Below are 22,028 nucleotides of genomic sequence, written 5' to 3'. Positions count from 1 at the left end.
GCCATTGTCTATGCAGCACTCTTAATATTTTTTTTGGGAAAGTGTTTTGCCGCCCAAAAAAGAAAAGAAAAAGAGTCTGTTTTTGACATTATGAGAATGACAAGTTGGCTGTTGCAATATAATTTAATAAGACTAAATATATTTCTGTTGCATTGTTGCAGATTTTCCAGGCTGGATTTTATTTTTTTATTGTTTTTAAAATACAGTTTTAGTTACTTTTATAATAAATTGAAGATTTATAACAATATGTGACGAAAAATCGGTTTTTGTTACAAACCTCTTTGGTTACAAATCGGTATTTTTCGTAATATATGTACATTTTCATTTAACTAATCTCGATTTAACTCTATGAATCTCGATTTTAAATTCTCCTAATTTGGGGGCCCCTCTCAATGACGGGGCCTGGGGCTATAGCCCCCATAGCCCCCCCCTTAATCCAGGCCTGGTTATAACGAGTGCGACACGAGCGATAGATAGGTTGTCTCTGTCGTAACGGTCGTTCCCTGACGACTCTGCCGAGAAACACAACACTGTCTTTCGTTTCTCAAGTACACCTGAACTCTCCGTATCATAGCCGGGTAATTTTTTTATTTTAATGAAGCTATAATTAAATTAAAAATATATCGTATTTAAACTTTTTTATATTTTATTAAGATTTAGGACAGGTTTTTTAAATAAAAGTTTAGAAAAAACAATTTAGAGTCCAAAAAGGATAAAAATAATAAAATACACGTCATAGAAGAAAGTTTATAATCGAAATTAGGTAATTTTTGAAATTAATAATAAATTATTAATTTTAGTCAAACATTTACAACCCCTAATATTAATCAAAACAGGATCTATTCCACAGATATAATAGAATCGGCGACAGGGAGAGAAAAAAAATATGATTGTTGTAATTTTTTTCTGGTTAAGTGATGTCTTATTATGTAAATTAGAGAAAACATAAATCTGTTCCATTAAAGCAAGGAAGGTGATAGGAAGTGGATAAAATAAAAACTACATTTATTTAACTCGGTACTGTCTTTATTATACCGGGTGCGTCTCAAAAGTGGCTCATCCCCATAATTTTTTTTATATTTTCAAATAAAAACAAGATTTAGTATGTTAGTATATGAAATAAATTAGGATTGATTGACGCATTCAATTGTTTTTTGGCCACTTCCTTTTAACCGGAAATGACTATAACTTTAATTTTTAAACGGCGCCCCTCGGTATATTTCTACTTTATTCGATAGAAAATGACACTCTGAATAGAATGACATATCATATGTCAACTTTTCGCATATGGTTTAATTGTAATTGTAACACGCGGTTCATAACGACAATTTGACTCGAAATACCAAGTGTGTGGTATCAATATATTCATAAAAAAAAATGCTTTTTCCAAATATGCTAATGAGTCACCCTTGTTCCATTTGAAAAAATTGACATATGTATGATTAAAAATACGATTTGTACATCTTTTAACCGGCCTAGACAAGACACGAAACCTATTAGACGATCAAAACTATTTTTCCAAGGCTCCTTGATTAAAACTTAGTGGATTGAAAAAAACTGGATTGAAATTTAAAATAGGATATGTTTTTAAGCGACAATGTCAAAAGTTGACATATGATATGTCATTCTATTCAGAGTGTCATTTTTTATCGAATAAAGTAGCAATATACCGAGGGTGCCTTTAAAAATAAAAAGATGTAATCATTTCGGTAAAACAGGAAGAGACCAAAACAATTGAATACGTCAATAAATCCTAATTTATGTCATATACCTACTAACATACAAATCTGTTTTTTATCTGAAAAATAAAAAAGTTATAGGGTTGAGCCACTTTGAGACGACCCGGTATATTAAAAAATATTGTTTCATAATGTAATATCATTTTAAAATTCTTGTATGTTATTTTAGATTCTGAAGATAATTTTAGAATAAACCGGAATATATTTTTAATAAAAACATTATTAATTATTAACAGGGTTATAATTATGATTTTGTTACAATGTAAGTAAGTAAATAATGTAATGTAAAAGAAAAAATTCAGATTTTACATTTTACTAAAATATTATCTAAATAAGCGCCTTTCTACAACAACGCCACTGACTGCCAATGGGTAAATTGAGAGTTGCCTACCGGTCAAAAGTCGTTTCAAGACTTAAATGGATTATTTAAGTCAAATTTCTTGCAAATTTGGCACTGGCGAACCATATTTTATAGTTTTTGAACAGAAAAAGTCAATAAAATAAACACTTAAGGACTACAAGCTAGGAAAATGCATTAATACAGCCGGGGACATAGCGGCAACAAAGCTTTACAGCACACGTGCGACGCGTACTACAAGGTAATAAATGAATGAATAGGCTCCCTCGCCTCTAATCGGTGTTGTCATATTGTAAAGAACTTATCCTTATTAAACAGTATCCGACTTATAATTTAGTAGTATAAGTACTATTTAATACATCTATGGAATATTAAAACCTACTTTATTAAACTGTAGTATTAATATCTCAATATATGTGTATAACAAGAAAAAAAATATTGATAATATTAAAGACGTGACAACATAGGCTGGATGAGGAAGGCTAGGTCGACTGTACCCAGAAGTAAACATGTGTACAAAAAAGGTTGTTTGTCCGCGTTGAGATGTAAATAGTGTAGTCTATATTTTATTTTAAGTCTATGTGAGAAGTGCTTCGCGATTAGTTGATTTATTTCATACTAACTAATAGAAGTAGTTTTGTAAGTTTCTATCTGCCACGTAAATCAATTTAGCGTCTGACTATTCGCGCCTTTATTTAAAAATTTAGATTTAATCTCTGACATATTTAAACAAAAACAAGGAACGGATAGATATAATGAATATCTAAAATAACAGGTTGAAATAATGCTATTACAAATAAAAAAATAATATACGTTATTAATATTTAGAGTTTAAAATAGTGCGCGGGCAGGTGACAGCGTTCAGCGATGAAGTAGACGAATCAGATCGAATTATTTGGCGCGTGCGCACTAAAATCCTGTTGAACCAAAAGGATAGACTTATGCAAGATTGATATTCCTATTTCTTTTCTTTGGCTTCACTTTCCACTCATTATGTAAATGCGGTACTAGCAATATAGTCTTATAATATATATATTTGGTTTTCTCAAGATTTTTCAACTTATTCGACGCCTCAGGTGACTAAACAAGTGGCACTAATTTTTTTTTAAATTTCCCGGAAAATTTCAAGAAAAATTTAAAATTTTCAACAATTTTTTTCGCAAAAAAACCATAGGCGTGCTTCTGGGGTCGAAATATAATACCAGTTAAAATATCTGTACTTATTTTTGAGACACCGTGTATAAAGAGTTATGACTTAAATTATATAGATCTTTCGACGCCATTTAAAAGCAATATCAATAAAAAAAATCATTGTTTTATCTATCAAATTGATATTTCTTACAACTAAGGTCAAATTAATCGACATCAACAAAACTATGTAATGTCTAAATAAAAAAGTTATTTCAATTAATCAAAACATAGTTACATTCCAGGGGCTCCTTTCTTTACTTAGAAAACATGTACAAAACATTATTTTTTTTAATGTAAAAAGATAAGATCATTGATAATAATGTCATTGACTCATTAGATAAACTTTTTTGTCAATAATAATTTTTAGATCATGAATAAACAATTATTATATCAGTTACCTAATGAGGTAAAACCACAGCCAATTTATTAGACAGCTAGTTGACTCAGCTAGATTTTGAGTATCCGCGCTTCACCTGCCTTGTAAAGATAGAGGTTCAATGGAGCATAGAATCTGACTTGTTATCTATACTAATATATAAAATCCTTAAGTAACTGACTTGTAAAGATAGAGGTTCACTGAAGCATAGAATCCGACTTGTTATCTATACTAATATATAAAATCCTTAAGTGACTGGTCATTGATTAATCACGACCCTGCTTAAAGCGCTTGACGTAAAAAGCTGATTTTTGGAAAATGGATTGACTTTAGGGTGTAGAGGTTCGATAAGAACGGATTTTTCGAAACTCGAATTCTAAGGGGGTGAAACCACCCCTCAAATATTAAAATATTTTTTATTTAAAAACCGGTGAGTTTTTCGGAAAAACTCTTAAACACGTGTATTTTATTTTCTTGTTTTACATATTTTAAGATTTTTTAAAAATTTATACAGGGTGTTCTTATATCACGATTCTGCTTAAACTGCTTGACATTTAAAGCTGATTTTTGGCAAACGGATTGACTGTCGGGTGTAGAGGTTCGATAAGGAGGGGTTTCTCGATTGTTTTTTCTCATGCTGACATAAATGTGAGAGAATTTTATCCAGTTTGTATGTTAATGGAAATTCTTGCTTTGCTTTATCATCACCATTATAAATGATTAATTCGATGCGAACGAAGTCGCGGGTACACGCGAGTATAACATAAGACAAGCGAATATCTAGGTAGATATGTAGATGAGTTCCTTATCCCCAAAGCTGTTTACAGAAACACTAGATTAAATCATCTGTCAACTAGATTGGACCTAAAAACGATTGAAAACAGATATAGAGTACTAACCATCTAAGATTCGCTGATGACATAGTTCTAATTTCTAATTATCAAGACCACAAAATGAATTTTGCAGAAACTAAAGAATGGAAAACAGATAGACCACAAAAATTACAGCGTGGTACCCACGGGGAATTAAGAGACCTAGAAGCAGGGTCTATAGGGGGGCTGGTGTTGGCTAGGGCCTTTGTTTTCTTAAAAATGAAAAATAATTAAAAAAACACATTTTTTGAATAAAACGTTTACATGAATTTCTCTATCAATAAATTTCACGGACTTGGTTATCAAACCGTGTTCCCGTAGATTACTTAAATACCTACAAATTTTCTAAAAAAATCAAATTAACACATTTTTTGAACACAACAAAATAATATTAACTAAACAAAACTAGAAAACGTCATTTTTACTGCATCACAGGCAAATAAAAATTAATACGTAGCCAAGAGTCATAATTCAGGATTTCTCTGGGGGTGACCAGCAGTACCTGCGGGGGACCCGGCACCCCCGGCGACCCCTGTAGTTACGCCAATGGGCTCAAATACAAAGAGAGCATCTAAATATGTGAGGGAGGCTACAGCATAAATGGAAATGGTTGAATAAGCTGAAAATGATGATAATGCAGAGTTCTATGTAATTGATAGTCGAATGTTTCCCATAAAACATAATTTTTTTTATTCAAACACACATTTTGATTGGATATAAATAAAAAATACACAAATTCGCCAAGAAAAATAGCAATTATTTAAAGAATTAATGACAAAAATAAAAAGTACTAATAAGCGTTTCTTTATTTCGCTAAAATAGACGAAGACAAGAATAGATATATTATTACTCAATTGCAAAATTATCAACCTATCATTTCAGTAGTTTATACTTACAACCTGCCTGAAAAATTACATAAATAGGAATTCCAGAGTTTTTTACGACGACTGTTTTATTCAGTTTGTCGGTTATTGGCACGGCCTCAGCTGGCAACACCCACTAAAAATTCTAATTTGTTTATAATATTCAGTTTGGTGTATTAAATTTAGTTCTATTATTTTTAAAATATAATACGACATTAGATCTCTGCGGTCGCAATGAACAAATTGTTAATACAGAGTCGCAATTAACTGTGCTAGGTGCTAGACAGTGCGATATTTTATCACAGCCTATTTATTAGACAGCCAGTCGACTTAGGGTCATTTGGATTTCGGAACTCGTATTAAGTAAGAATAAGTAGGATTCTGAGGTCATATAGAAGCTTTTATAAAAACTATCTACATATACAGGGTGGTCCGAACTGTATTCCGGAAACTCGGCAGCATATTCTGTAGATAAAAATAAGTTCGTATAAATGTACGTCCTAAAATGCTTAGTGTCGGAGATACAGGGTGTAGAAATTTCATTTTTATTTCGATTTTTTCCAAATAATTTCACGTCATATTCAAATATTGACGTTACTTCATAAATTATTTGGAAAAATGGTGTCTGGGAATTTTTTGACATGAGAAATTTAATTTTGATGTCAATATGACTGCTATTTGTAGGGGGCGCCACCTACATGTGTTTTAACTGTTTTGAAGAGTAATAACTTTTCGTCCGTACCTGTATAATCGAAATCGAAAAAATCGAAGTAAAAATGAAACTTCTACACCCTGTATCTCCGAAACTAAGCATTTTAGGGCGTTATACAAACTTTTTTACTTATTTTTATCTGCAGAATATGCTGCCGAAGTTGATTTGTATACCACCCTGTATATTGTGGATATTTATATCATGACATCCTGCGAATTAAAATTAATATTTGTGTTTGTTTTTTTTTAGAAATAGACCTCAGCTTTCCATATAGAGATGTCAAAATTAAAAGAAATGCCGACCCAAAAGAAGAGTACACTTTGGAAGAAGAAATTGGCAGGTAGGAAGTATACATAGTTATCCAAATATATTGAAAACATTATATTATTTTAAAGGTTTTCGAGATATTTGTCGCTTGATGACAGTTACAATAAAAAATAACTTTGAATTTTTATAAAATTAATCATTCATTTATTTACCTGAATATTTTTGGCCAAAAATAACAGACCTCTTAGAACAGAAGTCCAAAATAGAATATTTTCGTTCAATGAAGTTTTATCACAGCCTGTTTATTAGACAGCCAGTCGATTTACTGTCATTTCCATGATTTACTTATGTCATGTAACGGTCGTTATAGTCGTACTTAGGTAAAAAACGTACATGTATTGCCAAAATATTATTTTATTACCAACCGACTGCCAATAGCCGCCCATACACGCAAGGGGTTTTTATCTGATGAAAGATCAGATATGCGCGTTTGTGAATATCAAAATATAGTTCTGTGAATGACCGGGTCGGCGGATACGGAATGTCATATCTGGACTGCGGGACCAATCGTTTAAAAATCCCTTGCGTTATGGGCGGCTAATGACTGTGAAGGTGACTGACTATGTCTGCCATATATAATTATAGTAGATTCCCGGAAGGAGTGATGCCAATGACTGCCAAGAAAATGTACATGAATTCCAACAGTGGGATACTCTTCGGGGAAGATTTTGACAGACAAAAAATTGACTGTGAATTAAAATGACAGACACAATTGTCACTGTCAGGAATCCTGTCGTTGGAAGACTATATACCGGGTGCGTTTTAAAAGTGGCTCACCCCTATAACTTTTTTACTTTTTCAGTTAAAAAGACAAGATTTGGTATGTTAGTAGTTAGTATACGACATAAATTAGGGATTGATTGACGTATACAACTTTCGGTCACTTCCTGTTTCACCGGAAATGACTACAACTTTTGATTTTTAAATGGCACCCTCGATATTTTTTTACTTTATTCGATAGAAAATAACACTCTGAATAGAATGACATATATCAACTTTTGAAATTTGCGCATCCGCATATGGTTTATTTCATGCATGTTATAATTTGATAACATGCGGTTCATAACGAAAATTTGACTCAAATACCAAGTGTGTGGTATCAAATTATTCGTAAAAATTGCTTTTTCCAAATAGACTAATGAGCCACCCTCGTTCCGTTTGAAAAAATTGAGATATGATTAAAAATACGATTTGGGCATCTTTTAATCGGTTGGGACGAGACACTAAAAACATTAGACTATCAAATCTATTTTTCCATGACTCCTTGATTAAAAATTGGTGTTTTTAACATAGCCATGGCACTCTAGATTGAAGTTGAAAATACAATTTTTTATTAAGCGCAAATGTCAAAAGTTGATATATGATATGCCATTCTATTCAGAATGTCATTTTCTATCGAATAAAGTAAAAAATAGCGAGGGTGGCATTTAAAAATCAAAAGTTATATTCATTTCCGGTGAAACAGGAAGTGACCGAGAATAATTGAATACGTCAATTCTAATTTATGTCATATACTGGTATGCTAGTAATAATAATAAATCTCGTTTTTTTATGTGATAAATTAAAAAAAGTTATAGGGGTGTATAAGTCGGTTTCAAGGCTCCATTGAAGCTGAGTTTATAAAAACTAGGTGCATGTCCGCGGGTGCCCAAAAACTAGCGAAATCGACTGGCTGTCTAAGAAATAGGCTGTGGTTTTATGATGAAAGTTAATTCGGTTATTTTTCTTGCAGAGGAAAATTCGGTACAGTATACAAGTGCAAAGAAAAATCGTCTGGCCTTTGTTTAGCTGCCAAGTTCATATCGTGTCCCAAGAAAGAAGATAAAAGAAATGTGGAGAGAGAAATAGATATAATGCGTATGCTGCAACATCCCAGACTGATCCAATTGTACGATGCCTACGAAAACGGAAAAGTCATGTGGGTCATTCTCGAATTGTAAGTAAAAACTTTTTACTAAGTATTATTACTTATTTAAAATGATCAAAATTACATATAGGCTGATTTTAAAAATTGCGCCTGCAGCGCTCGATACGGCAAAAATCAGAAGTTTTCGGCTCTGTATTTCGCGCAGTTCCGATGTTGACCTTATTAAATAATATTAAAATCGTGGCTTTGCCATAATATTTAAATATTTTAGTTTTTTGCTAATGCAGTTATTGAGACTATTAAACACTCAGGTAGGAAGTTTGTGTGATGTAACGCTGCTTCGGATAGTAAAAAATAAGTGAAAAATAATTCATCGATCCAAAAATATCTACTAAAATAATAAACTAATTGTTTAAAAAAATTTGTTAGTAAAATCTTTTTTTAATTTATATTATGTATATTTTTAAAACAATTTATTCATAGTTAGGTTTCCATAATTATAATATACTTAATATGTCTAATACTTTAATTATTATATACTTAATATCCTATGCTATATAAACACATACCTTCCTTCATCTTTTGGGCACCTAAAGAACGATATATTGTCTATCATTCTACTTTCACAACCATCCACTGCACAAATATTTCTAGTAGACATTTTATTCACAATCCGAACAAAACAACTAAAGCACTATTTTTGGTTCACCCTATGCGTCGGACCGAAAACAAAACTAAAATAAACTTGAAACGCTGTGTACACGTCGAGCAACGGATGTAGACTGACCCAAGTCTACAAGACAGGCGGGGATCGGCGGGAGGAATTTTGATACGGGCGAAGAGTGGGTCAACTGATATATTTTATATTCTTTAAACTGTGATACAACATTTGCATAAGTCGTAATCATACTCAAAGTCTTAATCATCGTCATAATCACAACGCACTTTTAATGTGCGTTTATAGAACATTTTCATAATCGTAATTTTTATATCAGTGAGTTTGGGTAACATAATTAAAGGCTAAATTCATGGTAGATGTCAACAGGTTTATAAGAAGTGGATATAGTCTGTCCAACGAGAAGATCCTTGACAGTGATAGATGTGTCTGTCATTTTAATTTCAAAGTAGTTTTATTTTATTTTACAAAGAAATAAGTTGGTACAACTGGAACGCATAGCAGGAAATTAATATAAATGTATTTAAAATTTGACTGACAAGTAACTTCAAAATATTGTGAAAAAAACTGTATAAAACTGAACAAATGTAATCGAGTTATTTTATTTAATAAAAAACGGTATGTGTTAATACAAAACAAACAAAAACAAGACACCACATACCAAAAAATATAAACAAGAACTATTTCTTACTTTCAAGCTTTATGAAACTTCCCGCATTTATGATTATATTTATCAATATAACATGTACAAATATAAATTTGTAATATTCCGCAGGAATAAATAAAACAACATAAATAAAACAAACTAGTTTATTAATAATAACACTTACCAAATTTTATACCTCACAGGTTGGTTAATTAACTTTAATCTTAATTTTTTTTAAACCAGTACCTTTTAACATTATTTTTCTGCAGTATTAAAATCCATTATGCACTTATCTACGACGAGATGGTATACAAACTTAATTGATAGTAACTTTATTGGTGTATCTGTATAAGACTTTCTGCCTGGGCAGCGAGTATTAATCATAAACTGTGCTCTGGGTTCTACAGTTAATTTTCACTCGATTTTTCCTCCACTTGACTTCAAAAGACACAAAACACACGTAATAACACGAATCAAAATGCATCATCTTCCAAAACGCGGGGTATTTGACAAAAGTTGTCACAAAATTATAACTTATAATTTGGCAAGACTTTGACAAACGTCAAAAATCTAAAGGCAAGTTCATACACATCGGCGTCCGTTTGTCGTTCATCGTTCCGTCAAACCAATAAAATTGAAATACGATCTGTCATTCTTTTAATAAACCAATAAAACTGGTTAAAAACAACAAGTGACGACGCATGACGAATTTATATTTAAACCCATCCATAGTTAACTTAAAAATTATTAGAAAGAACTTTTTTTAGTAAAATAAATAGATTGGTATGGGACGTCATCTGCTTTTCTTCTGTCATCGTCTGTCGAAATCTTACCTGAGAAAAAAAAACAGAGTATAGTTTAACTTTTATTATTATGACTATGATTGTGATTACGACTATATAAATGTTGTATAAACCCAGCATAACTTGCGCAAACACCTAATTATCACTTAAAAAAATGTATCATTTCTAACTTTCAAGAAATCTTGAATTCAAGAAATCTTGCAAGATTCTTGAAATATCTTGCATATTAAAGTCTTGTCTTGTCTTGAAATTCAAGACAAGAAATTTTGAAAGTCTTGTCTTGAATTTCTTGCAAGAGTCTTGGTCTTGCAAGACTTTTTCAAGACTCTTGTGCAACACTAGTCACTGTCGAATGATCTACTATGAACTTTTTCGCCTGTCTCCTCTGGCGAATGTCTCAAAATGTTGTGGCAAAAATTTGACATATTATATCTCCAATAAGTATTTTTAGTTAGTTAAAATATTTCGGTAACTCACAGAGACTGATTCATATAATGTTTGTTTATATACTGGCGTTTCATGAAAATAATGCATTTTTCCTATACACCTACCCGAAATCTTTATTATAAAATATAGGATCTTCGATTCTCCGGTCTCTTTTATTTACTCGATACCGGCTATAATTAACTTTTTATTTACTTTGCCTCAGCTTTAGCTTTCACAGATATTGGAAAGAGAGTGAAAATTTATGAATTCGTGAACCCAGGCCGTTGTTTTCTGTACGAAAAATTGGATATTTTGCGAATGGCTTTTGGCGCCTTTCCAAAATTGTTTATAGTTGTTTTTTTTTTCTCGGCGGTTCAATCGGGGAATTTCAATGTCACTCATAGACGAATTTTTAGATCGCGATCTTTTGGGAAGTTAATGATTTTTTTTGGAAACGAGATGATCTAATATATGATACACTGTTACGAAAATAGAGTTCGTGTTTTAGGGATATAGTGACTAGACTACAGGAGACTCGTTTCACTCATTTTTTCCTAAAAAAATATAGAAAATTTTGTACCTTTGCATTTTTTTTTGGAAAATTTTTAAATTATCAATTAAAAAACATCGAAAAAGTTGTAGTTTTCAAAATTTAAAGAAAAACTATTTTTTTAACAATTTTGGCGATTTTGGACTTGTTTGAAAACGGCAAAAAGAAAATATATTTCTTTTATCGAGATGACTCACTCTGCAAAGTAAATATTATGTATAAAACTTTCCTATCTATTATGGAATTAATAAAATCACGCAACTATTTTACCGATAACGACTGCACTGTTCTCCAAGCTCGGTCTGCTACCGTTTTAATCGATGTTTCTCGTAAAAAAGTAAACGACGCATCTTGTCAATACAGACTCAACAAATTTGCAAGTAGTCAATGTAATGAGTGGGAGAGCGTGTTTTGCGGTGTGTTTTGAGGGTAGGTCCACCGTAGACTCTGCCGCTTGTATACAGGGTGGTCTGAACTATTCCGGAAACTTCGGCAGCATATTCTGCAGATAAAAATAAGTAAAAGTAATCTTCTTATAGGTGTATGTTCTATAAAATGCTTAGTTTTACGGAGATACAGGGTGTAGAAGTTTACGTACCTGTATAAAACTAATAAGTGAAAAAATATAAATTTCTGTGATTTTTTACGTAACAAGTCTCTTGGTAAAAATCGCTAGGAGCAGTCGTTCTCAAGATATTTAGAATTTAAATAGTCAATACATGTCATTATTGAAAAAAAATAAACATGTTGAGTTGATTGTAGTTATTTGACTGAAATGATAAATTTGGGAACTTTTTATTTTTGAAATAAATTTTTCTTAGAAAAAATAATGAAAAAACAGTTTCTGTTGAACTTTTGGCACAAGAACATTTCAAATTTATCTTCAATCTGATAACCATTCAGTCAACATGTTTAATTTATATCAATGATGACAGGTATTGATAATTTCGATTTCAAATATCTCGAGAATCATTACTCGTAGCAATTTTTACCAAGAGTAGTAAGTAATGCATATTTTTTTACTCAGTTGTTTTATACAGGTACGGACGAAAAGTCATTACTCTTCAAACCAGTTAAAAATGTGTAGGTGACGCCCTCTACAATTAGACGTCATACTAACATCAAAATCAAATTTATCATGTGAAAAAACTCCCAGACACCAATTTTCATCCAAATATTGACGTTACTTCAGAAATGATTTGGAAAAAATCGAAATAAAATTTAAACTTCCACACTCTGTAGCTCCGAAACTAAGCATTTTAGGACATACATTTATACGAGCTTTTTTACTTATTTTTATCTGCAGAATATGCTGCCGAAGTTTCCGGAATACAGTTCGGATCACCCTGTATAGGTAGCGATCTATAAAATATATTGATGTTTATTTAAACGTGTTTCGTAGTAAATTGATCGTACTCTAATATTGTGTCCGCAATCTTGAAATTCCTTTCATAGATACAGATCCATCTTTAATATAATTTGTCTACCTATCTTATGTGAATTTTCATGATCGATTTTTTAAAGATGGATTATGAAGCCTTTTTATATAGTTTAATCATTATTTGAATGATATGTAAAACAAATAAAGGAAAAATACCTGATGTCATACGTGTTGACGAAATCCGTCAAATTTCTACCAGGAGGTATTTACTGTTCTAAAATGCAATCAAAATTTTCCAAATGAAACTATTCAAATTTACCTATTAATAAGTACGCGACACAAATATTGCAGGCAACGTATATATTTTGTAGTAAAAAACTCACAAGCTCACTTACTAAAACTGTCTGGCATTGAGACATTCCACTACATGGCGTTACTAATAGTCTGGAAGATTTTAAAAATAATTTTGGAAAGTGCGCTTTTCCGTTACATATCGCATCCAAGTTTTTTATTAGCCAATAATGTTCAAAAATATATATATTGACGTCGTAAAATCTGTAAAATTCTTAGGGCTTGTTGTGGACAATTCTCTGAAATGGGATATGCATATCGAAGCTTTGTCGAAAAAATTGAGCTCTGCCTGTTTTGCATTAAAATCTGTTTCTAAGGAGCTTAACTTGTCAGTGGCTAGAACTATGCACTTTTTGAGTCGCACCTCAGGTATGCCCTTCCATTCTGGGGTACGTGTTGTGCGACTCAATTTGACCGCATTTTCAAGTTCCAGAAGAGAGCTGTTCGATATTCACTGGGACAGCTGGGACTAAACAGCGGAACTCATTGCCAGGACTTTTTTAAAAAATTAAAAATATTAACTCTTCCTTCCTTATTTATATTTGAATCCGTTTGCCTAATACGTAAGCATGTATCAGCTTCTCAAGAAAGGCCATCTCACACTTATCCACTCAGGAACGCGGAGCAAGATCTTTATCTACCTACCCCACGCTCAGAGTTAGTTAAAAGTTCAATATTATACAACTCGAAAAAAATGCACAATCACCTGCCATTTGAAATGAAATCCATAACATCATTTTCTTCATTTCGCAAAGCATTGAACTCTTATTTACTAAAAATGAAAATGAATTATATTTTTTAGTTTATCTTTGCCTACAAATTGAAATATTTTTTGACAATAAAGGCATTTATTTATTTATATATACAGGGTGGTCCTAACTGTAATCGGGAAACTTTTGCAAGAACATATTCTGCAGATAAAAATAAGCAAAACACTTCATAAATCAAAGTCTTAAACTATTTTAATGCCCGATGTATATCTGAAACGAAGAGAACAGAACTCATATATCGATCATGTTTTTTTCCCAATCTTCCAACTATATAGAGCTATAAATATACATGTTTATTTTTATGATTCTTTCTAGGATAGAAGGAGGCGAGCTCTTCGAAAGGGTCATCGATGACGACTTCATCCTAACCGAGAAGGCTTGCACGATATTTATGAGACAGATATGCGAAGGAGTCGACTTCATTCACAAACAGAGAATCCTACATTTGGATATGAAGGTAAATAAATTAAAAAAAAACGATGATCTGACAATTATTTTGACAATTTCCTGAATATATAGATCAAACCAAATAAACTTTTAGTGACGTGATTAAGCTTCATCGGCACAGCGTTGTCAATTTTTACATATTTTCTTTTAATCAAAATATTTTAAGAAACAAAAAAGAATTAATTAAAAATATATAAACAGTTATTATTTACATCAACAAAACTCACTTTCTTGACAGCACTTAAGGGACATAAAGGGCTATTACTACCCCTTTCCCGTTCAGAATATTCTAATAAGGTTGCGATGAGTTTGACTATTAAGCTATCTTGTACACTTCGCACTAAAAGAAGTTTTAAAAAGAACAATCTTCGACTGCAAGGTATGCTAGTAAAAATTGTTAAGATTAAAGTATCACAACATAATTCATTTAAACCAAAAACTGCTAATACAAAACTAAAGTGTTAAAACGAGTGAAAATCTCAGGAAATAAATAAAGAAATGTGGCAACTTGACATATTTTACAGCGGAGCTACCACCTGAAACCTCAGCGGGAAATTTAAATTCAAGTTAGTCAACCCGGCGCCGAATATTCCATGGTTGGCAAGAATGAATTTAAAAACCGCGCCCTCGATTACGTAACTAAAAATTTAATTGGTATCGCTTATAGTTTGTTCCTGATTATAGTTTGGATTATAGTCTTGGAAATTTACCAATAAAATAATGAATTTACGAGAATTCCATATAAATAAAATTTCATTAATTTCTCAAGGTAATTTTAATGCGAATAATAGATGTTGACATTGTGGCTTCAAATTTGACAATGGTCCAATTTGTAAAATTTGAATTTATAAATAAATATCGAAGTTAAAAAAATATTATTATAGGATGTTCGGAATTACATGAATTCGAAAACAATTTTATGATTTCTTGAGATAAATATTTTTAAGTATAAAAATAGAAATTAAAAATATTTTTATTGAATAAAAACATGTTTATAACAAATTTACTTGTTTTTCTTTTAATTATTTTAAGAAAGACAAATAAAAATTGAATAAAAATAAATTATTGTTCGATTTTACAGCCAGAGAACATCCTGTGTCTAACGAAAACCGGCAACAGGATCAAGATAATCGACTTCGGCTTAGCCAGGAAGTACGACCCCGATAAGAAGTTGCAAGTCCTGTTTGGTACTCCTGAATTTGTAGCGCCGGAAGTGGTCAATTTCGACGCCATCGGCTACGGTACTGATATGTGGTCAGTCGGAGTGATTTGCTACGTCTTGTAAGTAAATATTAATATCACTTTTAATTAGAGTAACTTAAATTATACCGGGTGCGTCTCAAAAGTGGCCCAGTTCTATAACTTTTTTATTTTTTCAGATAAAAAAACGATATTTGGTATGTTAGTAGTTGACATAAATTTAAAAGTTGACAGATGATATGTCATTCTGTTCAGAGTGTCGTTTTCTAATGAATAAAGTAAAAAATACCAAGGGTGTCATTCAAAAATCAAAAGTTGTAGTTATTTCCGGGGAAACAGGAACTGACCAAAAACAATTGAATACGTCAATCAATTCTAATTTATGTTATATATTAACGTGCCAAATCTTGTTTTTTTATCTGAAAAAATAAAGAAGTTATAGGGGTGAGCCACTTTTGAGACGCACCCTGTATACAGGGTGTCCCACTTAAGATTGATACAAGCCAATATCTTGGTTGTTTGTTGGGCGATCTTTTTCATTTTTGGCAGGAGGCGTACGTTTTGCCCAGGGTAAGAAATGCGATACCTCATAGACGTACGTTTTAATGGGGTTTGATATTTTTCGAGTCAAGAGTAAACTACCCTTACGACAGTATTTATTTCAAATCTGATAAATTATATTGAATCCTCCTTACCTAAGATACTTAAGTTCTAATTTTGATAAATATTGATACAGGATGTGTCATTAAAATAAGACATTTTTATTTTTTTAAGTACTGACGACGCCACTGGATAAACAACTGGTTTATTATCAATTAATAATCGTTTTTTATGTTGGTTTGGTCGAAGATGTTGACTTTTAGTTCGTTATAACAAACTTAAAAAACAATTTTTTAAAGTAAACAAAATAAATTGAAAATATTTAGTTTTTTTTGTATCGTATCTTAATTATTATGGAAGCTATCCGAAAACTTAAATCGATTATTAATTGATAATTGGTTATTGATAATAAACCTGTTTATCCAGTGGCGTCGTAGTACTTAAAAAAATAATAAAAATAAAAACGTCTTATTTTAATGACGCACCCTGTATCAATATTTATCAAAATCAGAACTTAAGTATCTTAGGTAAGGAGGATTCAATATAATTTATCAGATTTGAAATAAATACTGTCCTAAGGGTAGTTTACTCTTGACTCGAAAAATATCAAACCCCATTAAAACGTAGACGTACGTCTATGAGGTATCGCATTTCTTACCCTGGGCAAAATGTACGTCTTATAGCCATACAGCCTCCTGCCAAAAATGATAAAGATCGCTCAACAAGATATTGGCTTGTATCCATCTTAAGTGGGACACCCTGTATATCGAGAAGCCATTTTCACTGTAAATATTTTTGCTGAAACTACTAATATAAATGTGTCACTCAGATAGCCAAAATTATGCTATAAATCTGGATAGGTGAACAGTGTTTGTTGAGTTTGATTTTTGTCGAGTAGTTGAACTGACTGCCTGGTGCTAGAACACTAACAACTGAGCGTTCCCCACAGACGTTCTTAGTGTTTTTACCATCATACTGATACGAAACAACAGTTTTTATTTATTTTTCTTTAGATTGTCCGGCTTGTCACCATTTATGGGATCCACAGATGTGGAAACCATGGCTAACGTCACCATAGCCAAGTACGATTTTGACGATGAAGCTTTCCAGAATATTTCGGAAAATGCCAAAGATTTTATCAAGAAATTGCTGATAAAAGATCTTCAGTAAGTATTGAATCATTCTCTATTTCCCTACATTTCGGCCTTCTTTTGTTCAATTTGGATGTTAAAAAAATATCCCAGTTATGCAGTTATCTTAAATCTGGAAAAAAACATCCCAAGACCCATAAAAGTAATAAATAATCTTTATTTTTTTTTAGTTTTATATTAATAATCCTGTTATTTTTAAAAATATATTAAAAATTTACAAAATTTTGGATACTTTATCTATATAACGTATATTTGAAAAAAAAAACTGTGTCGTAGTGACCTTTAAAATGACAATTGATGATCATTTCAGTCATGTCGTTCGCCTATATGATATTTACTAAAAACAGATATAAAATTTAGAAAAAAGTAAACAGTTTCCACAAAGACACCCATCTAATTTCAAAAAATATTGTTGCTCGATATACAGGGTGTCCCAGAATTAAGTGCAAGTATTTTAAGGGGTGGTAGATCTAGATAAAAGAAACACATTTTCTCTTTATCGTTTTTTAAATATTTCCAAAATAACGGAGTTATTTTACTTTAAAAATTTCCAAAAAAATGATTTTTTGCTAAAATTTTGAGAACCACTGGATCTTTTCTCGATTTTCTTTCGTGTAAATTTAAATCATACGTTTTTGTATTTAAAAAGAGCTTATGTCAGTTTTTAATAAATGACATAAGTTTGACATTGTATCGAAACCAAAATCGAAACGGAACTCTCCCTGGGATATTTTTTCAACTCCTATTCATCAAAAAAAGCAAGACAAAGACCCAAATTAGTTTGTTCCCCTTTTGGATTAATTCTTAAAAATACACACCACTAACAGAAACCTCAAACATTTTTCAGAGTCTTACTTCAAACAGAAACGAAACAAATATGTCTCGCTACTCTCTCTCTTCCTTTTTTTTTGTTTCTTACTAATTTGGGTTGCCTTGCTTCCGCGCATGACACTCACCCCATCATTTACTTACCTTTATTAAAACCCCATCACTAACCGTGGGTCTTTGTCTGTCTCTTTTCATCCCAGTCAGAGAATGACAGCAGAAGAATGCCTGCAACACGATTGGCTCAGGAGGAAAAAGCCCATCCTGCAAAGGGTCAGTTCGATGGACGTCGCCAAGGACAACCTCAAGGTATTCGTGGAACGATGGAATGAACATCCAAATTCGCCTTACGTCTTTGAAATATCCGATGGTGACGTCGAGTTACTGAAAGGAGACACCGGAAGTGAATCTTCGCATTCCTTGATAGCAGACTCACCTTCTCCATGTGGCAGCATCGCTTCGAGCATAGAAAATGACAATATTTTCGTCGAATCCAGCAAAGAAGACCTGCTAAGACCTCAGTCTTTGTTACAAGTCAACACAGATCATTTTAGACGAGCCTCAGACTCCACCTGTTTCGTCAAACACCAGGACATAACAGAAAGAAACAACCTAGCTGAAGAAATCAGGAAGCTCTCTGACAAACTCTTCAGGTTATCCAATCTAGACACTACAACCTTTACGAACGGTTCTTCGGATGAACTACTTCAACCTCCAGACTTACCAAAAGACCATCCGCAAAGTCCGGCATGCGGAGTGCCTTGGAGGAGGACCAAGTTCAAAATCAACATCAACACGAGCAGGGATGTGCCGATGAGTTGCAGGAATATTTACAAAAGATCTTTCGAAGAGAAGTGTACGATCTCTAGGCAGTCTAGTGTTGATGCAAACGGTACAAAAGATCTATTGTTGAAGTTGTTGGATAATTGGGAAGGACCAAGGGGGCCAGTGAGTAGAGCTGGCGGTGCTAGACATGGTTCAGTGTCGTCGGAATGGAGCGAGGATGACAGTTTAGGGCAAAGGACAATCAGTTCGTTGAATAGTTTCTTTCAGAATAGGGCCACGAATAAAAAGATTACTCAGTTTCATTTCAACAAGTCGTAAAGTTTGAGTTATTTATCTGAATGTTTTTTGATTGATTGGTGCGAAATTATATTAAAAGGTATAGTCTGTCCAACAACAGGACACATGACAGTGACAGTTGTGTCTGTCGTTTTAATGCACTCGAAATTGTATTTTTTGCTTTCCTAATTCGTTGGACAGCTTTATTGATCCACTGAAGTAAATAACGTTTTTGAAAAGTCTAAAAAATTCCAAACCCAAGGAAAAATAGATTATTTTGAATTCTTAAGTTAGTACAAACATTAATACCCAATTACAGAAATACTAAATGACTGACAAAACGATTTATCACCATTTAGAGTCCATTTCACTAGTCCGAAAAAGTAGCGAAATATGCGTTCGGCATTTAACGTTTTAACTAAAACTGGCTAGGTATTTTTACACAAACGAAGAAGGAAATTAAAGATAATGGATTATACTAAATCTGTATTGTAGCAAATAAGTCAGCAAAATATTCCTTATGTTTGGACTAAATTTTCTAGAAAATAAAGACATAATTTTAATTTCCGTTACAATACGGAAACAGACTGAAGTTTTGTGGTTATAGTGATATAAAATTTATATGGTTTTGTAACAAATTGTTCGCTATTTTATGGCAAATGCTGAAGCTCTGCAATCAAGCCTTAATCAAAGCACTTGTGTTTGGAATTTTGGGTGTGGCTTAACACGACAGGATCGGGCTAAGCCTTAAGCCGCCATCCCACGACGTGGAACTTGGCGAGTTTGGCGAGCTACGCGTCGTGGGAATGAGAGCGCTCATCGATGCGACAAGCGGCTCGGCTCGGCGCGGTCTTCCGGTCAGTTGTCGGTAAATGTGGTACAAGTCAAAGGATGAACGAGCATCGCAGGTTTGACTTGTCTGAAGTTGTTTCCTCGAATCTCGTTGTCGAATCATTTCCTACCATGCCCACGTAGGCTTGTATTAAACAAAAATGTTTTGCAGCCTCAGTAGCGTTCTTCATATCGTCGCAGAATAATCGTTGAGATAGGTGTATTTTTTGCAATTAAGTTTCTCATTTATTTATTTTTTGAAGAATGGAGTGGTCATATGAACTGGTTATAGAATTTTTGGAACTTTATGAAGGAGAACCAGCAATTTGGAATCCAAAGGACCCAAACCACAAAAATAGAAATATTGTTCATGATAGTTGGAAAAGAATTGAAAATAATTTAAGTGTCAAATACACGGTGGCGGAACTTAAATAGAAGAAAGAAGCATTGATGTTGACTACACACTGCCAGAAACAAATATACACTGCACTGTTTTCACTACTATGCAACTTGACAAGTCCAGTCGACGGTCGCGCGCAAATTTGCACTCGCCACGCGCCGCGCCGTGGGAAACAACCGCGCTCGCTGACTCGCCACTTGGCGAACTGACTTGCCAAGCCGAAATTCGCCAAGTCCCGCGTCGTGGGATGCCGGCTTTAGACAGGTTTCTGAAATATAATATATATTTCCTTTGGCCACACACCCGCTTTACCCGACCCGAACAGTACAGCGTAATAGACTCTTTTTCTAATATAGAAATTTTTATACGAAAAATTTCAAAGAGAGTCCGTTAATTAGACGAAATTTTGTTGTGGCAGCAACGACCAGCTGTCGAAAATTTAAAAAAAGTCAAATGAACCAACACAGTTTAACTAAAAATTGCTTTTTATTGCTTCAGTGGATTGATCTTCAAACTGCGTACATTGTTACGACCAAATGTTTATAAGAATACGAAATACGAGTAACATAAAACAACAAAAACACCGAATAAACACCTAGGAGGTATAATTTAAGTAGATATTTTTTATGTTATTTATCCGGATATAGTCTTTCCAGCGTAAGAATATATGAAAGAATAGTTATCCGCAATTGTAATTAAGAAATTATTTTTTTTCTGTAATTTTTTGCATGTTATCTATCGAAACCATATAATCTCTCGCTAGTTAGATTATAGCCCGTTAAAACAATAATTTATAGTTAAAAATGTCACTCATTATTATAAAAAAAGACAGCTAAATATGTTTTTCATAATATAAGCATGTTCAGCCATCGTTCAGCGTCACGTCATATATTTTGTCGCACTCTCTCAATCACTTGCCAACCAGATGAAAGAGATTAGTGACGTCACTACGGCATTTCGTAAATTACTGCATATTCTTTTTAGTAATTGCCATTGTTAAAATTAGAACTTGATTGTTGCTGTAAAACAAAATTCAAATTGTTTTATTGCAAAAATGCCCCAAAGAGTTAACCAAAATGAACAAGAGCTTATTGCTAAGCTTATAAATTATTTTTCTCAAGAAAGAGACGCTGGTAGAACAACTCTTGTCCGTGGACGCCGTGTATGAAAAAAAAAACAACGCTTTATTGTACAAAAAGCCAAAACAGCTTCATCGACAAAGCATTCACAAAACAAAAAAGCACAAAAACAAATATACAAATAATAAAAAAATGTCATACAATACAAATCAATTCAAAAAAATTTACGTCATTAAAATTACAAATAAAAAATACATGGACATTACAGAACACAGACGTATCTAGAAAATTTTACAAAAGGAAAACTGTAAATGGATAAAATCATGTTATATTTCATAAAATCAAGAGTTATAAAATATTAAATATTAAATTTATATTAAATATTATATTATATATATTAAATATTAAAAAAAAGACCTTTAACCAGTGAATGAGATGATCAAAATTTTAAAATTCAAAATTGTGGATGATTAAACATCAACAAAAAAGTCGTTTACCGCATATAGTTTTTAGTCTCTCCAGTAT

At 32.4% G+C, this 22,028-nt stretch overlaps 1 protein-coding gene across 1 annotated transcript in view; it reads left to right on the top strand.

Annotated features, from left to right (window-relative positions):
• The window catches only part of LOC115876177 (myosin light chain kinase, smooth muscle-like), a 31,571-nt gene extending 10,707 nt beyond the window's left edge, over positions 1-20,864 (top strand). The window contains exons 3-8 of the mRNA XM_030891871.1: positions 6,361-6,451; positions 8,171-8,374; positions 14,224-14,365; positions 15,437-15,636; positions 17,169-17,321; positions 18,335-20,864. Of these exons, the coding sequence (XP_030747731.1) occupies positions 6,361-6,451; positions 8,171-8,374; positions 14,224-14,365; positions 15,437-15,636; positions 17,169-17,321; positions 18,335-19,235 (1,691 nt within the window). The 3' untranslated portion in view covers positions 19,236-20,864. The remainder of the gene's footprint in view (positions 1-6,360; positions 6,452-8,170; positions 8,375-14,223; positions 14,366-15,436; positions 15,637-17,168; positions 17,322-18,334) is intronic.
• The last annotated feature ends 1,164 nt before the right edge of the window (positions 20,865-22,028 follow it).

This window comes from Sitophilus oryzae, unplaced genomic scaffold (assembly GCF_002938485.1).
Source record: "Sitophilus oryzae breed Bouriz unplaced genomic scaffold, Soryzae_2.0 scaffold_1420_pilon_pilon, whole genome shotgun sequence".
Classification (NCBI taxonomy): domain Eukaryota; kingdom Metazoa; phylum Arthropoda; class Insecta; order Coleoptera; family Curculionidae; genus Sitophilus; species Sitophilus oryzae.
This window is presented reverse-complemented; position numbering and strand designations above follow the sequence as displayed.